Below are 22421 nucleotides of genomic sequence, written 5' to 3'. Positions count from 1 at the left end.
ACAAAATTGCTACAGCGTTCAACTGCAATTATAATTTCAATTTGCAGAACTGGTGGCCAGAGGTTGGCCACTCCTGAAACCATTTGCAGAACACCCACACATTGTGCGACAGTTCAGCCGAGGTCAGCGGAGTCGGATATTTGCAGTCTAATTTACACATACAGATAAAATAAAATGAAAGTGCATCAATCAATAATGCAGCTGTAAATACCGGAACCAAACTATTTGTAAGTTGCAACATTCACCAGCAGCAGAGGGCGCAAGAGTACAGAGAGTACAATCACTCTTTACGTTCACTTTTGCTCGTATCTAAATGATATAAAATACACAAAGTACAAAGCATGAGTACACAAAATTGTATAGTAAAATAATTTATTGAAGGAAATCAAGTCATAGAAAGGTACTTTTTTGAGTTTTGGGAAAGTTTTGCAATATTGTAAAAAAAAAAAAGAAGTTTTTATCAAAGTTGGTACTGCAAACATTAATTTACAATATAAAAGTAATTACAATGGCAGATATTCCTTGACGCTGATACTAACCAGCTTTGCTTTAGGGGGAAAACACACCAAAAAATAAAATTACAAAACTAAATTGAAATGATTTACTAAATTTACCAATTTTAAACTAAATCTAATTCAGGATTCTTTATATTGTTTTGTCATTGCACAACTTTTCAGCCGTGATCTCTTTTACAACAAACTGTTCTTTCAGTAACACAAAGACCAAGTGATTCCCTACACGTCATCTGAGAACAAAAACTTGATAGAAAAAGAAATGTACAAACAAGAAACATAAATTAAAAAAAATCAAATCATCTCCGCATGCAAATTGAATACTTAAGTCTTGTGTCAATTTATAGCCAGTAACAAAGTCTCTTGCCTTATAAACGTGAAACATGAAAAGAGTCAAATAAATAAATAAATAAAGTGCGCGCCCCCAGGAATCCCATAAACTCGAAATCCTCCTTGGCCTTGCATACGCTAAATGGGCAATATGTCTGCTCTATGTGTGGTACACTGCATCGGGCTGGGGAACCTACAGCCCATGTGTCATGTGATCAGGCACACCATGTGATCCTCAAAGGACTGAAGTGACCCACCACTGCTCTACATAAATGTACTTTACCATGATCTTATGTGCCGACGCCAAATTCTAATGTGACCAGCTAAGCCTTTAGGTGGAATGTTGAAGCACCTCCATGGCCCGTTCTGATTGGTCACGAGTAGATGGTGATGACCTCGCGCCCGCCGCCTCGCACTAGCAGCACTCGTTCCAAACCCTCGGTCAAAACCTCCAAAAACTCCATATCTGAAGTAGGAAAAAAAGTGAAGGGAACAACAGCAAAAATGCTCTACTGGCGTGTCTGTCGCCATGGCGGCAAAAGGATACAGTTCTCGTCTCCGTCTGTGTCACGTGGCGGTCCCGGCATGTTGAGGAGCACCAACCGAGCGTCGTGGGACCTGTTGACGATCACCTCGTTCAGCTTCACGGCCGTGTGCATGCGACGCACGTTGGACTGGTCCCTGGAGTTCAAAATGTGAATCATACATGTTACAATACATTTTGTAATCAGAACAAATTGTTCCTTGACGTAACAAATGGCTAAATAAACATTTAAATTACAATAAATACAAATATAACAGTAATCAAAATTGGAACCAATTTTTTTTAATAGTTAGGGACATTTAATCAGAAAATTAATAAAATTACTTATACTTAACTAATTTGCTCCCTAAAACGTATAAATATGTTCTATTTTAAAAGTTGTGAGTGCCCCAAAGACGTATTAATACGTTTTTTTGGTGTTTCATTCCTCTCAAATGCAGAAAACGGTTGAAGAAATGGTAGTTATTACAAAAACGGCCGGGGGCAGCAGGGCAAAAGAGATCAACTAGGGCCATGTTGAAAAAAGCTCATTTACACACAGTTTTGTCCTTTTTTCCCTGATGAAAGAAGAGACTCTAATCTTTCTTTTGGTAGGTTCCATGTTTTTATAGCAATAGAACACAATATTCCGTGGGCCTTGCCAAATCAGTCAAAATCCAGTAAAACAGCCGGGAGCGAAGGGGGTTGCGTCAGTGAAAATGGCTGGGAGTGAACATTCACTTTAACTTCTAACAAAGTTGTTGTCTATTGTACTTTGGGTTCATCGCAAATCGTTACTCACGGTTTGAGACTCATGAGCTCTCTGAAGTTTTCAGGCGCATTATTTTTATTCCTCCTCTCGTCCTCACGCTTCTCCTTTGTCCACGTCATCTGAACATTCCCCGGCAAAGGACTGTCCAACGTGTCCTCCTCCTCATCAGAGTACAAACTTCCCATACGCACCAGTGAGTGTCTGTCCTTAACAAGTTGGGCCTGTGAGGAGAAAGGATGGACGTCAGAATTCCAAAACGTTCCCATCTTGATATGTGTGTGAGTGTGTGTGTGTGTGTATGTGTGTGTGTGTTCGTGCGTTACCTCTCTCTTCCTCTCTGCCCCCGACAGTCTCATCTGCCTCAGCATCTGAGATCTCTGCTCCATCATCAGCGTACGCTCGTAAGTGTATGCCGAGATGTCGCTGTCGTGCTGAAATGCATAATAATTGCATCCTTAATCAATGGAATCAATCAAAACAGATCATTATATAATTGTAAAAGCATAACTAATGATACAGCTGTTATTAATTGGCTCTCATTTGATTGTTCAAGTGTACATGATTGTGTATCCACTGTACAAAATTACTGTGGGTCTGCATTGGCATGTCTGGAAAAAAATCGTAAAATGTACATTATTGAGCAGTAGATGACTATGACATAACAAACCAGACATCATCCCATTGTTTACAATATGAAGCTCATATCATCTAAGGGTTAACCAACTACCTACCTATCTACCAAACGACCACTCACCTACCAACCTAACCTTCTGCGCTTGGCCAACTGACCAACAAAACTTACTAACAAACCACCAACCTACCTCCCTACCCACCCAACTACCCACTTATGCAAACAACCAAACACCCAACCTCCACAAACAAACAATCTGACCAGCTGACTGACCCACCAACCAACCACCTATTTAACTACCTTAACACCCACCTTCCAACACAACCCTTCTGAATAACCAACTGAGCTGACTGACCCAAAAAACAACCACCCACCGCACCTTCCCTAACTAACCAACTACTGCTCTACACTGGCTATCTACCTAACACCCCAACCACCCACGTACATGCCGAACTTACTCACTAAAATGACCAACCAAATTAAGCACTCACCTACCCCTCTAACCAAACTACTCAACTCCCTACCCACCTACCAACCAAACATACTGACCACACACCACTTATTTAACTACTTTAACACCCACCTGCCAACCCAACACTTGTGACTAACCAACTTGGCTAACCGACCCGATAAATAAATAAATAAATGAACACCCACCTACACCCCCAACTAACCACCTCCCTGCATTGGCTAACTCCCTGACCTTAACGCCCAATTTACTGACTAAAAGGACCAACCGATCAAAGCACTCACCTATCCTACTAACCAACCTACTCAACTCCCTACCCATCTACCAACCAATCAAACTATTTATCTCAGAAACATACTGACCAGCTGAACAATAATTGATCCACTAACCAACACACCACTTATTTAACTACTTTAACATCAACCTACCAACCCAAAACTTGTGACTAACCAATTTAGCTAACCAACCCCCCCAAAAAATAAACACCCACCTACACCCCTAACTAAACCAACCAACTACCTCCCTATAGTGAACATTGGCTAACTCCCCGACCACAAATCTACCCGCCCCACTTACTGACTAAAAGGACCAACCAATCCAAGCACTCACCAATCCTACTAACCAACCTACTCAACTACCAGCCAACCAACCAAACTACTCATCTCACAAACTAACAGACTTAAAAGCTGACCGATCCACTAAACAACTGCCACTAACCAACCAACCACCTACTTAACAATCTTAACACCCACTTACCAACCCAATCCTGCTGACGAAACCAACTTAGCAGACGAACTCTGGGGGGGAAAAACACCCACCTACACCACTAACCAACCACCGTCATACCCACCAACCAACCAACCAACCTACCAACCACTTTTATGCTCTGCCTCTATCGTTACATAAAATTGTGAAATGTGTACCATAAACAAATAAAACATTTGTCAATCAAATCTGCCAATTATAAATAGCTATGGGGTAATTTGGTCGTTAATTTACGTCTTCCGTCTCTGCATGACGTCATCTCTTACCATCTCCACCACTTCCACTTCAGCCTCTATCCTCAGCTGGTAGAGGAAAGTGGCCAGATCCTTCTTCATCTGGATGCTGTTGTCATCCATCTGGGCTACCGTGAAGATACGCATTCTGCACTTCCTCCACACCTAAGAAAAACAAAAAGCGAGATTTTACTAACAAACCCTCATCCAAATTTGCGTTTTTGATATGATTCGTGTTGTTGTACTTTATGCTGCTTGAGCAAGAAAGGCAGCAGCATGAGCATCCCCCCGTCATGGACGATCCACCACACGTCAATGCAGCCGTCAGCGAAGCGCTCGTGGTTGCTCGGGTAGAACGACACGTTTTTGGGCACCATTAGAGCCAGGTGGGCCGCGGTGGTGCACCGGACTGTGTCTGTGTCGAGATGAGAGCATGAAGGCCATTTAGGGCTTAATTGAATCATAGCGGCACAGGACATGAATAGGCGTGGAGTCGTGATGTTACAATATACACAATATGTCAGGCGGCAATGATATGAGGATGTGAGGATGTTCACTCAATTCATAATTAAAAAGACAATTATAACGTTTTTTGCTTGGCCATTAAAAGTCCACAGAGCAGAGCACAGGACAGATATATAAAACTGGCAAACTGTGCTTCAATCGTGTTCACGCGATTACCGGTCATCATCAAAATCATCAAAGTTTAAAATAAATCCTGGCTTACTGATAAAAGTCTTCCAAGCTCGAGGGTCCTCGCTTTGCCTCCAGCCGTGTGGCCATCCCATCATCACCGTGTTGTGCTTCATGCCCCCGAGACCGCAGGACTGGATCAGGTGGACGATGCCCTCCCGCACCTTGGTCGCCACAACCACCTGGCAAAAACCCTTGACCCTCTCGATGTCCATCATGTTCTTGATGGTCTGGCGGGATAGATCAATCAATCTTGATAAGCTATCACCATCACTGATAAGCATGCTCAAAGTTCTGATAAGCATGCTCAAAGTTCTGATTATACACAATGCATGAAAATGTCTTCCCTTACCTGTTCTGCTGCTTGTAGTTCCCCGTAACTTTCCAAGAAATTCCCCTGGATGACAGATCCCACTATGGTAAGACCCTTCCCCGCCTTCAGCTGTGAGGCAAAGGTCAGCAGTCGGGGATATTTGATGTGGAGGTCCTCATCCAGCTTTGACAGAACCAACAGCTGAGGTCTGTTGGGCCAGTCCACCAGGGACATAATTACCGTTTCAAGATGATGTATCAGGATTACATAAAGACATAAATAATTTGAAGGAATTCTACCTCCAGTTCTTCGTGTGCGGGGGTCCAACCTCGAGCCTTAACAGGGCATAGCGTGCAGCACTAAGGGATAGTCCTCTGATGCCGTCTCCCCACTCCTTTTCTGCTCTGTTTGTGTTTGCACAAGTGGGAAAAGACAAGGCCTTGTAATGCGGTAAGAGTAAAGAGAGCTAAACAGCATTCAAGCTATGAACATACCCCTGGTACTCTATGTACTTGTAGATCATCCCGGCAATGCCCATGGCCACAATAGCATAATACCAGGAAGAGATGAACATCAGGGCCAAGCACATGCTCATTCCGAGGAAGGAAAGAGTCCTTTGTGGAGCATAATCAAGAATGCATTGCAACTTGTACTGGTACTCTTGTTTGCCAAACAACCATGCTCATTTCTTCAGATATACTGTTAGGCCCTGTTTACACGTAGCCGGGGGGGGTTGCAAACGGGAGATATTTGTCTGCGTTTTGCACTGTCATCCAAACGTCCGCGGGGATTATTTCATTAAAAACGAAGGCTTCCAAAAACTCGTATTGCGTATTTCTCCGGATCCGCATCCGTGTGTGGAGTTTTAAGTCGTCGCTCTACACAAGTCACCCAAACACATATACCTCAATTTTTTAAAATTTAAGAAAAAGCAGTCGCCGTGGATTCGCTTCCCCACCCAGGAGACCACGTTTGTATGTGTGTGTGTGTGTGTGTGTGTTTGGATGAGTGAGTGGGGGGGAAAAAAACAGTTAAAAAAGTGAAGCTTTTTAAAACTTTGTAATTATCCTCTTTGTTGTCCTCTATGCGCCGTTTATGATGTGCTTACTCTGATTGACTGTTTACAAGTATTTTTTAAGTTTTTTTTTTTTTTTTAGTCTTGTGTGCGACAGTTTGTGCTTGTGTGACGTAAGGTGGAAGTGGCATCCAGAGACGAGCTGTATTTGTCTAACTACTGCCACCTAGAGGCTTGGCATCCATCTCATTGTCCGCCCAATTTGGGGAAGTGACGTCGCCAGACGGAAGCATACTCTGATTGGATAAGATTTGGGGAACTGTTGCCACCTTCAGGTCTGGCATTGTTATGAATGTACTTAAAAACGCATTAATGCGGTTAGCTGTGGATGTTTTCTTTTCTACAAACGTGCTGGTGTGGACACAATTTTTTCTACGGGAAGGAGGGAAATATACATTTTTAAAAATACCCTGCTACGTGTGTACATGGCCCTAGACTCTCTAGAAAAAACCCAAATCAAGTTTTTCCCAAGTGGAATGAAATGAAAGTGTTAGGTTGTTCTCACCAGTGGTAATATCGGAACCTCGGCCTCCAGTTGGGGGTGCGCAACAGTGTTTGCACGGCACAGGCCAGGTTAACAAAGAGATAGCACATTAGGAAAAACCTGTGAGGAAAATAAAACAAAAATGTCTGAATAGAATAAACATTAAACAGCCAATATATTGTGATCCAATCATAGAACTGAATGAAAAATTCTGCCTGCAATGGACTCACATTGCATTTATCACTGATACAGTCAATGTGGGGGTTTATTGATTGGCGCTACACAAGCATACATCTGCAAGCCAACTTACATGGAAAGGATGGGAGCCACCATATCCAATGAGGCAATCAGGATTCCAAGCTCAGCTATGAAGCCAGTCAGCAATAGGGCCCATGTTGGCTCACCATTGGTCTTCCCATGACCAAACACCTGAAATCAAGAAAAATCATCAGCAAAAGCAAAAATCATCAATACATTGTTTCTCTATTTGGTTCAAGGTTACGGTTTAAGGCAATCATTCCTCATCTTGTTGGAGTTTTTTTCTTGCAGGAGGCAGTTTCCTATGCGCATTCACCAAACCCTTCTTTATTTATAATAAAATTATTTTTGGTTGCTGTTTGGGTTTTTTCAAATTGAAGACATAACTATAGTTTACAGGTTAAGAACCACTGGTTTCAGGCTACTTTTCTACTCCACAATGGGAAATGTCTCACTCTGAGGAAAGGGATGATATTGTCCTTGGCGATGGCCTGAAGAAGTCTGGGAGCTCCAGTGAGCGTTTGCAGACCTGCTCCCACCGTGGAGAAGAAGGAACCGATGACAATGACCCAAGGGGATGGCCAGGACAGAGTTCCCACCACCAAATTGCTCCTAACGGCGTCACCAAACCTGAAGATACAAACTGGGTGAATTACACCAAAGAACAGAACTTCATCACTTCAATGACAGTGTGCAATTGGATGCAAATGGACTAACTTGTCTCTTAGGACCACCCCTTCAACACAGGCCCCGAACAGGATAACAGAACTTAGATCTTAGGACAAGAAGTCAAGGAACTTACAATGACACCAGGTGAATTTACAACCGAAAGATTTCACCCAAAAAAGGATACAGACAAGAGTAGTGGTGGTGATAGCTAAAATGGTTCCAATGGGGATGGACCTCTGAGCATCCCGGAGATCTCCAGACCTGTTGGAGCCTGCCATGATGCCTTCAAAACACAAGGTCAACATAATTGTTCATCTTAATGTCAAACGTCTTTGTATTGACAAACCTTTTTCTGTTCCAGTCCGCTTGTGTTCTGTATTAGCATCATTAAGAGACTGGAGACTTGTCAGAGCGTACCCAGTTTATGACACTGTCTTCTTACCTGTGGCCGACGGGAAGAAGATGCCCACCAGCAACATGAAGGACGTGGTGATGTCTGCGGACACGTACATGCCAAAGTTCACCATGGGGCTGTGGGAGTCCACTGACGCAAGGCCGTCTTTCTCCAGTATCTCCCCTTTCCGTAAGTAGTCGCCCCATAAGTTGTCTGGTAGAAACAGCAAACATGGTTCAGTACTTCTTTTTTTTTTTTTTTTTTACTCCGCCAGGCAGGTTTTATTTTCATGATTGTTTGCAAGTTTACCGTTTCCAGACCTTTGTATCTGGAATGGGTCATATTTTCTTTCAGTGTGCTATTTGTGAATTTTGATTGGCTAGTGATGGTTTACATAAGGATTACAGTGGACACTCTAAATTTGAAAAATCCTGGTGTTTATGGAGAACCAAAACTGCCAAAATTAAAAATAAATGACTAAATAAATAAATGAATAAAAGTGAAAATAAAAACAGATATAAAAATATAATTAAAAAAATTAAATACAAAAAAGAAATATAAATGAAAAAAACAACAACAATATATATATATCCCTAAATAAATAAATAAAAGTAGAAACAAATAAAAATTAAAATTCAAAAAATAAAAATAAAAACAACAAAATATATATACATATATCCCTAAATAAATAGATACATGTATATATAAAAAAAAAAAAAAAAACTTAATTAAAAATAAATGTTGAAATAAATACAAAAATAAATATATAAATAGAATTAAATATCAATCAATCAATAAAAATGCATTTATTTATTTTATGCTGCAAATGCTCTGTCAGGTCGAAATTTTGTTTTGTCTCTCAAAAGTCTCGCCGGCTTTCAAGTTGTCCATTGCTGGAGCTCTACATGCAAGCCGGCGAGACTTCCTTGTTCGTCGACCCGCTCACTACTCTAGGCAGTGCAGCAACAGCGGAGCCAAACTTAAGACACGCTTAGGACCGCCACCTCATTTGAATAACATTTTTGACCTGACAGAGCAGAGTGTTTTTACTTATTGATATTTAATTCTATTTATATATTTATTTTTGTATTTATTTCGACACTTATTTTTAATTACGTTTTTTATTTTTTATTTTTTTTATACATGTATCCATTTATTTAGGGATATATGTATATATATTTAGTTGTTTTTATTTACATTTATATTTATATTTGAATTATATTTTTTATATTAATTTTTATTTTCACTTTTATTCATTTATTTATTTAGTCATTCATTTATTTTTTATTTGGGCAGTTCTGGTCCTCCATAGGGGTTGAACAAAATTGGAATTTGATCAATATTTGCGGGATTAATAAGTAACATAAAACTTCAGAATTCGATCTGCCATCATGCAAGACTTGAGAGAGAGATAAATTTTCAACACATTAGATAATCAATCATTTGTCCAAAATAAATTACAGAGCCACATAAGGACTGACCAATAGCATACATTTTTAAAAATATATATGAATTGACCTAATTTGAACATAGGAGGTTACTACTACTAGAACAACTCTACCTCTAAATATTCCACTAGCCAGTCCAGGAATGCCCTGGATCTCTGTGACGTTATTCTGCAGGAAGTAATCGTCGCACTGCGCACTGCTCATGTTCCCAGGAAGGCAGAACAAGTCCCACAGCTGACTGGGTGCTGTGATGTTGCCTGTCGTGATGGTCTTTGCACACACATCAAAACGATCTCTGACCAACGTCCTGTTGCCAAGCATGCAGATCCTAATGCAATCATAGAAAACAGTGACATAAGGTATGCAAAATATATCAAACAGCTCTCACTCAGTAGGGTGCACTATAGAACTGTTCCACAGCAACTTACGGGAACTCTGGTGGGTGAGAGACAGACTTGATTGCGCCGGCATAAATGGAGACAATTGAGATAATGACGCAGGCGAGGAAGAGCGAGGCCAACTTGTTGACATATTTGACACCAACGAAAACCACCACGGCCATGAGACTGAGGCAGATGGTGCCGTAGACGCGCATGTTGTTTAGCATCGCGCTGTCAGTGCCGTGGTGGTCTGCAGCATGAAAGATGGCGGCCTGAGGCACCAGATATTGCTATGAAAGAAAGCAAATACAGAAATGTATGACTTTTTCCCATTTACATGATACTCATCGAAATACTATGCAAGTTTGGGCAGATATTTTACTGTTAAATTAAATGGAGATTTATTTTCAATTCATTGTGGTAATCAATTATTCAAGTAAAAATTTGATCATATTTGACCGCTTTAATTTTTACTTTATAAACACATTTTTACTTTGTAAAGACATGTTAGTAACACTTTTAAAAGTAAAAATAAATAAATAACTATTATATTTTATTTCACAGTATTTAAAATATACAGCACTTTAAATTATTTAACTAATTTAAATTATGACAGTATGAAGTAAAATAATAACAATAACAATAATAATAATTTAAGGTATTTTTTCATATATGTAGTAATTGTACATTTTTCTTCTTTTTTGGTGGGGGTCCCAACATTGAGTGTATTTTTTTTATTATTATTTTTTTTTACTGACTTAATACCTGAGGCATGCTAGGTCAGTTTTGAATACATTTTGAATTACATACAGAAAACGTAATGGGATATTTTTCACAATGACGTGTTATAAGTACTATATACAATTATAATTTAACATCATTAAATGCCTTATATCGTATTAAATATTTTAATAATATTAGAACACAAGTGAATTATGTTTATTATATTTATACAAATTTATTTTATTTCAAAGTACACTTTGAATGATTGCATTCTTATTTATCTTTTATTATAATTTAAACTGCTAAAATAAATAATTGTATTTCTTCAAACATGGCCAGGGGCTTCTGCATGAATTTTTATAATAACAAAAATATATATTTTTTTAAATAAAAAATATAAAATACTGCTTGCTTGTTCTCCATACGAGCATTCTCTTCAAACATTAAATGCAGCTTTACAGATGGCAGTTGTGCAAACGGTCGGTCTGATGTCCACCACATCATGTGTCACTGTCAATTATTGTAAATAAAGATCATTTAAGTCACCTCAGGCCTTTTTTATTTTTTTTTATTTTCACAAATCCGATTGAATGACGCATCCAACATGGTGTCTAACAGGGTTCAGGCCAATGTTTGAGCAAACACAATACGTGATTTTTCTTCACAGAGAGGCCTCCCCGCTTTTTTAACGCTATCTCACGTAACCAAACATAGTTCCTGTGCTGAAAACTGACCAAGAATATTTCGATGGCTCCAAGGATGTACATGGCGGAAGCAAAGGTGGTGCCCAGGTAGAAGCACAGGCCAACAGCTCCTCCAAATTCTGGACCCAGAGAGCGTGAGATCATGAAGTAGGCCCCGCCAGCTAGGAAAAGAAAACACACCGTTACAAACCAGATGCTCCAAAATGCAGTCTTAGTTTTATGCCATTTTGTGATTCGCACATTACCTGGAACAACACCATTTGTTGCGATGGCACTCATCGATATGGCCGTGAGCATGGTCTGCAAAATGGGAAGGGACAGTGCAGTTAATAAAAAATAAAAAAAGTTGGCACGGATGTTGCGAGGGAACATCTGTGTGGCACGCTAACAACCGCCCATCAAATTGACGCTTGGGCACACCGTTTTCCAACTGACTGAGCATAATCCCTCCTGAAATAATCAATATATTAATGCCGTGTCCTGGAAATACATACGACTACATTGCTGATTATGTAAGGTGGTAGTAATGGCAACACGCGTTGCAGAAATACATGTGAAGTCCTTAATATTATACCACTATTAGCTATGCAAAACTTTGAATTAATACCTCTGTGGCAGTGTATGTAGTATTACCATATTATAAAGACGCCATTTTTAACACAGCTATTCTATTGGACAGGTATACTGCACCTAATATGGTGGCTCATGGTTAGATTCTATTGGCTGGTACGCAGTAGGCACAGGCCCATGATGACCCACATTGGTGGCGAAATCTATGCGGCATATTAGCCTAGTTTGTGTGTGTGTATGTGTCTGCGTACTTACACACGTGCAGCACATGACAACAATCAGCAGAGACTGCATGATGCCGGCCACCCCGACGATCCACGTCAGCCGCAGGAAGAGGATGACCCCGAAAATGTTCTGTAGGCACGGCAAGTAGACGCCCATCAGAGTGCCCATGTTGGGGGACTGGGGAGGCAGAGCGAGAGAGAAAGAGAAAGAGAGGGTGAGTGATTATTGAGCAATTCAGGAAACAGTGGTATTGATGATCATTATTGATTGGTGTACACTTTAAAGGTCAATGGAGAATGTTCCAGCTCTTGCGTGAACAGTGGACCCTATCCACACATCCATCCATTTTCTATACTGGAGACAATCCCAGCTGTATTTTGGGAGACAGATCTGGAACAGATTAATCCCATTTGTAATTTATTGCATATTATTTTCTATGTGGGAAAAAATTAGGGCCCGACCGATTAATCGGCCACTGATTATAATCGGTCGATTATTGCCCTTCAAACATCTGCCAAAACAATTGGCCAATTGGGCCAAATGGCCGATTATTTTCCCCTTAAAACGTTACAATAGAAGAAAACCGAAGTTTCCGACGCTGTGAAAGTACCCTGAATGCACCATTTTGCTTACGCAGCATTAGCAACTAGCAAGTGTGTAGCATATGTTACTCTAGTTATTCTGTTGTCCCCAAAGCGTCCTTTAAGCTGTTTAACGACATGCCAGTTGGAGTTAACTGTAAAACTAAACACACAACAATAACAATAACATCCACTGTATATTTAAATACAAAACATACTTCATTTTTAAAACATCGCTAGCCTAGCGCTAATGCTAAAAGCGAAGGGAGGATCCTATTCCAATGCTAACAGGAAGTTAGCATTGACTTCGGGAGTATTTTTCCTTCAAATACTGTGGGAACAAGTGAGATAACACTATGCCAAATCACAAATTATTCCCAATGTGTGAAAAACGAGTTATTTTAATATAATTTAATTGTAACTTTCTTCTGTACTTACTTTAAGCGTGTACAGCATGGATGCATTATATATATATATTTTATTTTTTATTTTTTGTAGTAGTAGTATTTTTCTCTGCCAAAAATCGATATCGCCTCAAAAAATGCATATTGGTCGGGGCCCTAATTTTTTTTTTTTAGAAATCCATATAAATCACGTCTTCATTTGGATGATGTCAAAACCTTTGAGGGTCCATTGTATTAAAGCCAAGCATGCTGGACAATCTGTCAGCAAGTTTTCATACAGCAAATCTTGGCCGGGAAAGTGGAGGATCATGTTATTAGGCATGGTCGCGCCGTTGCACTGACCTTGGGAGTCTTTCTTCGCGAGGCCTCGGCGCTCTCCTCCTCCTCGTGCTCCTTCGCTCCCTGGGTGATGTTTGTGTAGCTGACCAAGCGGCTGAGCAGAGATGACACCTTGGGTCTGATGTCCAGCTCTTCCTGAACGAAGGAAGAGGAGAACGGAAACATAAAATCGGCTGAGGTGAGTATTTGCATTTGACAAAAGCACAAAATACCTCAAACAACGCCAGGTTCCTATCGTAGAAGTCATTCTTTTTCTTCTCATCGGGACTGCTGAGAAACGGGCTGTCTTCTTTGTGATTGCCATGTCCTATAATTGAAAACAACAATACAAGTTAGATACTTGGTTGTCACGGTAAGGGTGAGGCGACTTCTAAGCAATGTGATTGGCTGCTTGCAAAGTTGTGCAAAAAAAGTTAATTGCCCCAAATAACCTTTTTTTTTTGTCCTGTGAGCAATTATACGGAAGAGGAGGAGGGAGGGAGAAAGATGAAAGACACACTGCAAACATGGATGTCTTTTTGCTCTGTTAATTAAAGTCAATTGGCCCAAAAAAACAAACAAACAATGGTGCCAGCAGGCAACATCAGTAGTCCATGAGTCTGTGCTAAAAATAGCTCATGGGTGATGGGACACTGTGACTCACCAAGGAGAATTAAAACAGACCAAGAATTTGTCTTTTTTTTTCCCAGACATGCTTACTATGAGGCCATCTTGCTGTTAGATTAGCCCTCTCATTGATTAGATAGGTGACTTGAGATAGGTAGTTGTGTTGCTGTAACCTGTCCTGGTTTAGCATCTTCCTATCTATCTGCACTCTCACATATATATATATATATATATATATATATATAGTTGAAACCAGTTAAGACCATAGGAACATACACACGATTACACATGGACCCATGTGCTAGGCTGAGTGGGTGGGTGGTCAAGACTAGTATAAAAGTAGAAACCACTTTGGACAGATTAGGTCTTCTTCCGCGTTAAGAGAAATTCAGTAAATAGTTAAACAGTAGAGAATATGCAGTCTGGTTTATATTATTAGTATAGTGAGCATTAAAGAAAAAAAGAGGCTCCCTCAGAATCTTTTCAATTAGTGCTCGCTGTTCCTTTTCCTTCGACGTCGTCCTCACAGAAATTTCAACATTTCGACCGGGCCAAAAATAAGGTGAGCAAAATGCTTTCTTTTATAGAAGATTTTTCTGCCTGCCCTTTGATCGCGGAAATTTCTGAGGATGAGGAATGGGATTTAAATGTAGTGATACAATATTGTATGCGTTCTATTCAATGCCAGAAGGTTTGAATTTTCTGGTATTTTAAGAAGTGTAAGGCCACAGGAGAAGGTTCCAAAGTGGCATGCCAGATCATGTGTGTGAAGCATTTTCAGATAAAGTTGCGTTTTCAAAGAAATATTTGGGCGGATCCAAACTGTTCAGATAAGCTAAAGTATTTGTGAGGATCTGTATCTGTTCAAGTAAGCTGTGCGCTCAGATACGCGTTTGTTCGGATCCGTATCTGTTAAACAACACCAAAAACAGGGCATGTGAGACTTAAATCAAACTTTTTCAAAGAAATTATTGTGTGTGCAATATAGCGTTTGTGGTTACAAATAACTATTTGTGCGGTGTGTATCTGCTCAGGTAAATTACGTGCTCAAGTGTGTATTTGTTCGGGTCCGCACGGTGGTGATTTATTGATAAGATATGTTGTGTGTGCGTGTTTTTTTTTTTAACTAAATAGTTGTGACTTTTGGGAAAAGTGTGAGACTATTAAGACTTTTGGATGCCAGCAAGTATGAGGATTGAACTCATCTAAATTGGCGGTTTTTGCATAGTGCTGTGGGGATATGAAACGAGGGTGGCATCAACAGGAGACTTTTCACTCATTCATTTCAACAGCAGGATATTCTGTAAGAACTTTGCTGGCATCAAACTGTGCCGATCGCTGTGATATGACGCTACACATGACGTTTAGTTGGACGACAACAGATTATTAGACAAAACAGAGCAGACAAGTTCTTGGGTGGTTGTTTATCGCAGGATGGTGCGTAGAATTTTTGAGCATTGTATGTTGAAGACATGATGATATGACTCTTTGAACCTTTGTCAATAAAACATATTTAAAAAACAACAAAAGTCGATAAAGTAAATAGGATGTTTGTGGAAAGAGGAACAGAATATGTAATTGATGACGATATCACTACAACTCATTCACTACCATTGACAGCTACAGACGTCAAAAATTCATTTTAACTATTTTTATTAGTTTAACAATTTTTTTCCCATTTTTGTTAACAAGAGTATGAAAACCTAGATTTTTTTGGGGTACATTTCGAACAGATATAAAATTTGTGATTAATTAACTAGTGAAGTCATGCGATTAATTACGATTACAAATTTGATTTTGATTGATTTTAATAATGTTTTTTTTAAAGAAAAAAATATTAAAAATTAGGGATGTCGGGCGATTCATTTTTTTAAACGTAATTAATTGCATGACTTCACTAGTTAACTCGAGATTAATCACACATTTTATATCTGTTCTAATACAAAAAAAACATTCTAGGTTTTTATACTTTTGTTAACAAAAGTGGGAAAAAATGTTAAACTGTAAATAGTTCAAATGAATTTTTGACGTCTGAAGCCGTCAACGGCAGTGAATGAGTTAATGACCAAACGAAGACTCAAACCGTGTATGGGCCAAGTAAGGCGAGTATCTCTGAGCTGGGATTTATAGGATTTTTTGCATGCACAAACAGGGGATGGGATGAACTGACTTTTTAGGCCCGTTCAACAGGGGGAGATACAAAAGTTGAATTTACATCTAATACAAGTAACACAAAAGATGGCACCAAACCCAACTCTGCCTAAGCAAGTGAATTAACGCAAAATGACACCAGCAACTTATCTTGCACCAGAATTTGTTTTTTGTTTTTTTTTGTTTGTTTTTAAATAATCTCCTGAAGCATCAGTGGTCAATAATGAATATGTCCAGTCCTCACTCACCTGTGCTCAGTGGTGCAGTGTTGCTGCTGCTGGTGTCACTGAGGCTCAGCATAGTTACGGAGCGCTGTTGTACATGCTGCACTCGCACCGCCAACTACAATCCAGGACAGACGCTCAACCCTGGGTCAACACCCACTGCGGGGCCTGATCCAACACGTGGCGCATGAAGAAGCAGTGCTTACTCACTGTTCAGTGATGCAGCACAGAATCTTGTGCTGTCTTACGTGAATGGCGACTTGGTGAGGACAACAAGAGGACAGAACTAGCAAATGAATACATGTGATTTTTATCACCATCAAAATACTTCACAGATGAGTTGCAGTAACGTGGAGATTAAAAAAAAATAAAAACAGCACAACACTGTCATCTAGTGTCCGTTGGGGGTTAATACATTGGAGTGTAGTACAAATTAAAGTTGCAATATTGAACTTTTTTCCCCAAAAATATCATTACAATAGCCTTTGTATTTGATCATTTATGACCGAAACATATTCTAATTAGTAGATTAGCACATTAGCTGTTCACAATGGGTACTCCTGCAAGCCCCTGGCCAATAGTTTTCAGACTGGATTCGGGTTAGAATTTCCCGCACCCTGTCTGCGGATGTGACGTAATGTGCGTGGTGTGTATGTGAAGAACAGTATGTGTAGTTTTATTTTTCGTCAGCAGGTGGCAGTAGCGATTCGAATTTTTTTAATCTAGAAAAAGTGTTTTTTAAATAAACGACAACATTTTTTTTCTTTTATTGATTATTACATATTTAGCACTTTTTAATGGGAGTTTTTAGACCAAATGGTTCACATTGACCCATGACCGTTTTTATTACAAATAACCACAGTTGGGACAGATCTGCATTAATGTGACATGTATATCATTATCAGCATAATTTATGCTGTTGAGGAATATATCCCATGTTTATTCGTATATGCTTGTTGGTTTTATGTGTGAACTTGCTTAACTCATTCACTGCCATTGAACAGATATAAAATTTGTGATTAGTCGTGAGTTAACTAGTGAAGTCATGTGATTAATTACAATTAAAAAATGTAATCACCTGATGCCCCTAATAAAAAAGAAGAAGAAAAGATTATTAAAAAATTAGGGGTGTCAGGCGATTACAATTTTTAATTGTAATTAATCGCATGACTTTACTAGTTAACTCACGATTAATCACAAGTTTTATATCTGTTCTAAATGAACAGTAAAAAAAGGTTTTCATACTCTTGTTAACAAAAGTGGGAAAAAAATGTGAAACTAATAGAAATAGTTCAAATGAATTTCTGACATCTCTAGCCGTCAATGGCAGTGAATGAGTTAATTTAAAGAGGAGTAAGTTATCGCACTTCTTAGCAGCTTTGCAAAAACAAATTCAACTTCAATAATAAGTTTCACGTTTTTAACCTGCAAACTGCATGTTGACAAACCACAAAGCTTCTGGGAAAATGTCCCATGGACAGACGAGACAAAACTGGAACGATTCCATGTTGGCAGACGCAAAAAATAAAGCATACCCCAAAAACACGGAGGAGGCTCTGTATCGTTCTGGGGCTGCTTTGCTACATCTGACACAGGGTGTCTTGAACCTCTAGAGTAATGAAATCAAGATTATCGAGGTATTCTAGAGATAAATTTGCTGCTCAGTGTCAGAATGTCTCAGTAGCAGGGCATGGGCAAAGCACAGCTACAAAAAAAAAATAAAAAATTAAAATAAATAAATAAATAAATGTAACTGTAATGTAAATGTGACCATTTAGGGATAGTCTGGAGCAGGGCTCTGTGATTTTGCCCCAAAAATAAAACGTAAGATTCATAGCTTGTGGTTAAATGCCCCAATTAAGCAGTTGGAAGCTATTGTAAACACATCATGCAAACCAAACATCCAGCATTCTGCCGCTTGTGCACAATTACAACTCACAATAATGTTTGGATATAACAGACCTGAAGAACAACAGCTTCAAATAATCCAGAGAGAAAACTCTTCTCATTTATAAGGAATGATGCTGTGCTTTTTAACACAGCTACAAACAACAACAACCTTAAATGTGTTGTTAAATTAATACTTGTGTCAGACGAATCCGCATTTCAGAGTCAACACGCAGGCTATTGAAAACCATCTCACGAACAAAGCAAACTTTGCTGTCTTGTGTTTATTTGCAGCAGGTGACGAACTAAGTGTCAAGAAAGTGTTGATGATAACCCCGAAATGTCAGAAAAGTCACACTCGCATTTTCAGCGTGTGCTTTTACAAACAGATCAATTGCCGGAAGAACTAATTAGCTTGTCACATCCATTCCAGTGAAAAGTACGCAGCCACGACATAATATTCAACTTCTTTCAAGAGAATATTTGTGTTTTGCTTCGTGTACAAAATGAGATTTTCTCAATCGTCTAAGCATCCATCGGCAACTTAATGGAAAAGCTTCTTATCTGCTAAACTTCTCCTATTATGATTAGCAGACGAGCTCACCATTTCCTATTTAATATGGTTTCCACACCACTGCATAAATACGCCTTCCTATTATAGGACGACTTATTGCAAAATCTATACCCAATAATCAGCTTTTCTGTGAAGGTAGCATATTGTCTGAAAGAGTGGTTTCCAGTCTAGTAGAAGCCCTGTTCCGAAAATGAATCACCAGGTGCATTTAAATAAACAAACACAGCAAATAGTGACCTTCTTCTCCGCTCTCCGGGAAAAAAAAATGGCTTTACAATGTGACCATGTGTCACACGATACAGTACTGTACAGCTGATATATGTGATGCTACCTCACTTACCTCCATTATTATTACCATTATTAATTACTTTTTGTGGGACAACTAACATTAAAATGTATTAATTGTTTTCTTCTGTCAAATTAGCAAATCATAAGTCACAAGCATGTTAACTCATTCACTGCCATAAATGAATGATGATGAAAAAAAAAAAGATTATTACAAATTAGGGATGTCAGGCAATTACAAATTTTCATCGCATGACTTCACTAGTTAACTCACGATTAATCACAAATTGTATGTCTGTTCTAAATGTACAATAAAAAAATTCTAGGTTTTCATACTCTTGTTAACAAAAGTGGGAAAAAAATGTTTAACTAATAGAAATAGTTCAAATGAATTTTTGACGTTTATAGCCGTCAATGGCAGTGAATGAGTTAATTACAAGACATCGTGAAAATAAATTGATTTAAGTATAGGTAAAGTAGAAGTCCATTGCTAATCTTAAAAGTACTTTTATTACAAAGCAGAAATGTTGAGGGTCCATCTGAATGATAAAAATAAGGCAGAGTTTAATTTTTTGTTTTCACATCTATTTACTACATTCCTTCTTTGCCATAACTGCCATCCTTCAATGCTAAAAACAGGAAAATGAAACAAAACATACGTGTCGTGCTAAACCTAAAGAGGTGGGAAAGCGTAGACAGAAGTTACCGACCGTGGTGGTCTTTGGTGGAGGTTTTCATGCATGCCAGAACCACCACACCAGCATCTATCGAAATTCAAACACAATCTGCTTCTTCCTCTGGTCGTTGAATCGGTGGAAGCTGATGTCTGTGGATCTCACTCTGCTTCGTCTATCCTTCCTTCCTTTCCTTAGTCTTTCCTTTGGTCTCTTGAGGTCTCCCTAATTTGTTGGAATTGAGATGTTTTGGGGGTTGGGGAAAGATTATGGTTGGTAACCCGGTGGGTAGTAGGTGATGTCTGGTCGGTGCTGGATTTCACTTTCCTTTATTTTCTTTGATCCTTCCTCGGGTCTCCTGACAACCTCACGACTCTAGCTGGATTCTGAAGTATTCGGTTTAGGTGAACGGTATGGGATTTTTAATAGGTTTTAGGTGAATTAATGAGTACACACGCACGCACACATACAAAATAAAAATGTAAAATTAAAAGAGAGCGAGAGCAATGATGATGACATGTCGAATCGGTAAAATTACCGAATGAACAATACTGAGCTCTCTCTCAAAAGAAAAAAAAAAGGGAAAAAAAAGTGTCCGACCGTCACATCATGCAACTGCAAACTATCCGCCCAATGTGGTGAATATATGGGCGTGCTCTTCTGGCGCTACCACAATGACCACAGTGTTATGGCGGGGGGCCGCTTCTGGGCCTAACAGAGCTGAGCTCATAGGCTGAGGATGACGTTCATGTGTGTCATTTGTGTAAAAGATCACCGTTCCCACAATAGAAAAGAAAACTACCTTAGGATCAAATACGTCATTTACTGTCTATCAACCTTCTACGATCCACCTGAGCTTACACCCGGAACTTCTTTCTGCAATGACCTAAAGTTGAAATAAAGAAAAGTGCAAACGTCAACCAAGAAGGTCCCCTGCCACATCTTTTGCATTGATGACATTGTTGCAGTACATCCATGGCCATCTAGCAAACTGTTTACACGACCTTATTATAGCATGCGCCTGTTCTCCCCGTACACCAGTCTCACTTCCTTTTTCGACAGCATTTCGTCATCGTGGCAGCTGCCTGCAAACTGGGATGTCATTGCTCCGGGAAGCTCACTTGCAGAGCAACAATTAGTTAAGAGGGTGGCAAAAGTAATATCAGACAAATTTGATGGTTAAATCAGGAGATTGCTCTTTTCTGTTCGCCATCAAGACTTTCATGGAAAAAAGTAAACAGAAGCCTTTTTTAACGGCATTGGAATGTTGCATTTTGAGAGCAATCGAATAGCTTTTAAATGCATTTGTACTTGTTCTCTGTTGTGCTTTTTAAATGTGTTTTAAGAACTATTACAAGGAAAATAAAGTTGGTAACAATGTGATCAAAACAAATCAGTGAAAGGTCCAGAACAAACAGAGGAAGTGTTCAATGAAATATGGTCAAACAGTAAACCTACCACCAGACTCATAAACATCTTTGTGGGTGAGTTTTAGTCACAGTGAGCATACTATTCCGTTTGGGAAGGGAAAAAAAGAAAGAAAGAATGGTAGTAGAGACAAAGTGGGGCCTTTGGTTCTGTCATATTCATTTCAAAGACCGCACCCAAAGTGAGTCTTTTATTCCATAACATGTTTTCCCTCTTTGAGCCCATGTACAAATCCCACATAATCATACTCCTGTTCCCTTGCTGCTTTTCTTTGTTTTGGATCTTTCTCCAGTCTTTCTTGTGTGAACATGGTGGGAACACGTGAGTGACAAGCTGAGGCAGAAATGTGCTGAAGCTCATTTTGGTGAAAGCAAATCCTCCTTTGGCACAAAGACGAGAGCACCATCTTTTGTACCAGGCGCCTCTTGAGGCCTTTTTGGGGGGGGGGGGGGGGCTATCAACCCTCCCACCCCCACAAGCGCACCCCCACAAGCGCCATTCTCACCCCTTTCCAACTGTCTTTTACTCTAGTTTTGAAACCTCTCTCGGGATTTGCAAACAGAAGGGCGCTTGCAAAACTGCTTTCTCGGTCAAATCGCCATGGTAACCGCCCCACCAGCTGTTCCGAAGAGGGGCTCGCCCCGCTCAGCTTAGGATCGCCACTAATTCAAAACTTTTGCGGAAAAAAAAAACTTTTGCGGCTTACCGTCAGAGCTGACAGTGTCTTGATTATCCGGTAGTGAACCGTCCCCGTGGTCCACCGCGTTGATCCCCTCCAGACTGTCATAGCCAGACTGTCCTCGATCCTTCACGGGTACCACCGTAAAATGAGGCATGTTTTCATCCCAAACACCAGCTGGGCATAGCAGGCTAGCTAGCTCCTCTTCCCACTAAGGGTAAACTACATTCCACCACCGTGCTCTCACTTCCTCCGGGCGGGGTATGTTTGCACTCCACGCCCACGGAACTCAACCCCCCCCCCCCTCTTTTCTTTTTTTTTTTGCGAGAAAAGGGAGAGGCCTAGTGGAGTTCTGACTGGGAAAGACACTCATCCCAAGAAGGAGTGTCCCGAGTGGGTTGGGTTATGTGAAGTCATA

General features: G+C 39.8%; 1 protein-coding gene across 2 annotated transcripts; it reads right to left on the bottom strand.

Moving 5' to 3' along the window:
- Window positions 1-355: 355 nt before the first annotated feature.
- Window positions 356-22280, bottom strand: slc12a4 (solute carrier family 12 member 4). 2 transcript variants are annotated; one of them, XM_086070951.1, is made up of 24 exons: window positions 22031-22278; window positions 13708-13802; window positions 13499-13630; window positions 12202-12348; window positions 11622-11676; window positions 11407-11537; window positions 9998-10239; window positions 9683-9897; window positions 8170-8334; window positions 7912-8010; window positions 7776-7833; window positions 7514-7688; window positions 7111-7229; window positions 6822-6920; window positions 5736-5855; window positions 5541-5645; window positions 5281-5449; window positions 4963-5158; window positions 4481-4650; window positions 4269-4400; window positions 2461-2568; window positions 2168-2358; window positions 1390-1523; window positions 356-1308 (listed from the first exon to the last, which is right to left on the bottom strand). In XM_086070951.1, exons 1-24 carry the CDS (start codon window positions 22158-22160, stop codon window positions 1217-1219), a joined length of 3279 nt encoding a protein of 1092 aa, XP_085927077.1. In that variant the 5' UTR covers window positions 22161-22278; the 3' UTR covers window positions 356-1216. The 2 variants fall into 2 exon arrangements, with proteins under 2 accessions (XP_085927077.1, XP_085927076.1); XM_086070950.1 differs by having other exon boundaries at window positions 2168-2568; window positions 22031-22280.
- Window positions 22281-22421: the final 141 nt, after the last annotated feature.

The sequence above is a fragment of the Leptonotus elevatus genome, chromosome 3, assembly GCF_054856555.1.
Source record: "Leptonotus elevatus isolate MCC_2025b chromosome 3, RoL_Lele_1.0, whole genome shotgun sequence".
In the NCBI taxonomy this organism is placed as follows: Eukaryota; Metazoa; Chordata; class Actinopteri; order Syngnathiformes; family Syngnathidae; genus Leptonotus; species Leptonotus elevatus.
The sequence above is the reverse complement of the archived record's forward strand: the minus strand, read 5'-3'. Positions and strand labels throughout refer to the sequence as shown.

What these genes read in the sequence shown, in the direction of transcription:
- slc12a4 (XM_086070950.1), bottom strand. Translation starts at nt 22,160, where the DNA reads ATGCCTCATTTTACGGTGGTACCCGTGAAGGATCGAGGACAGTCTGGC. An exon ending in GAGCCATCGAAATATTCTTG is followed by an intron (nt 10,240 to 11,406) that starts GTCAGTTTTCAG and finishes TTTCTTTCATAG; the next exon opens with CAATATCTGGTGCCTCAGGC. An exon ending in GGGGTGGTCCTAAGAGACAA is followed by an intron (nt 7,689 to 7,775) that starts GTTAGTCCATTT and finishes TTGTATCTTCAG; the next exon opens with GTTTGGTGACGCCGTTAGGA.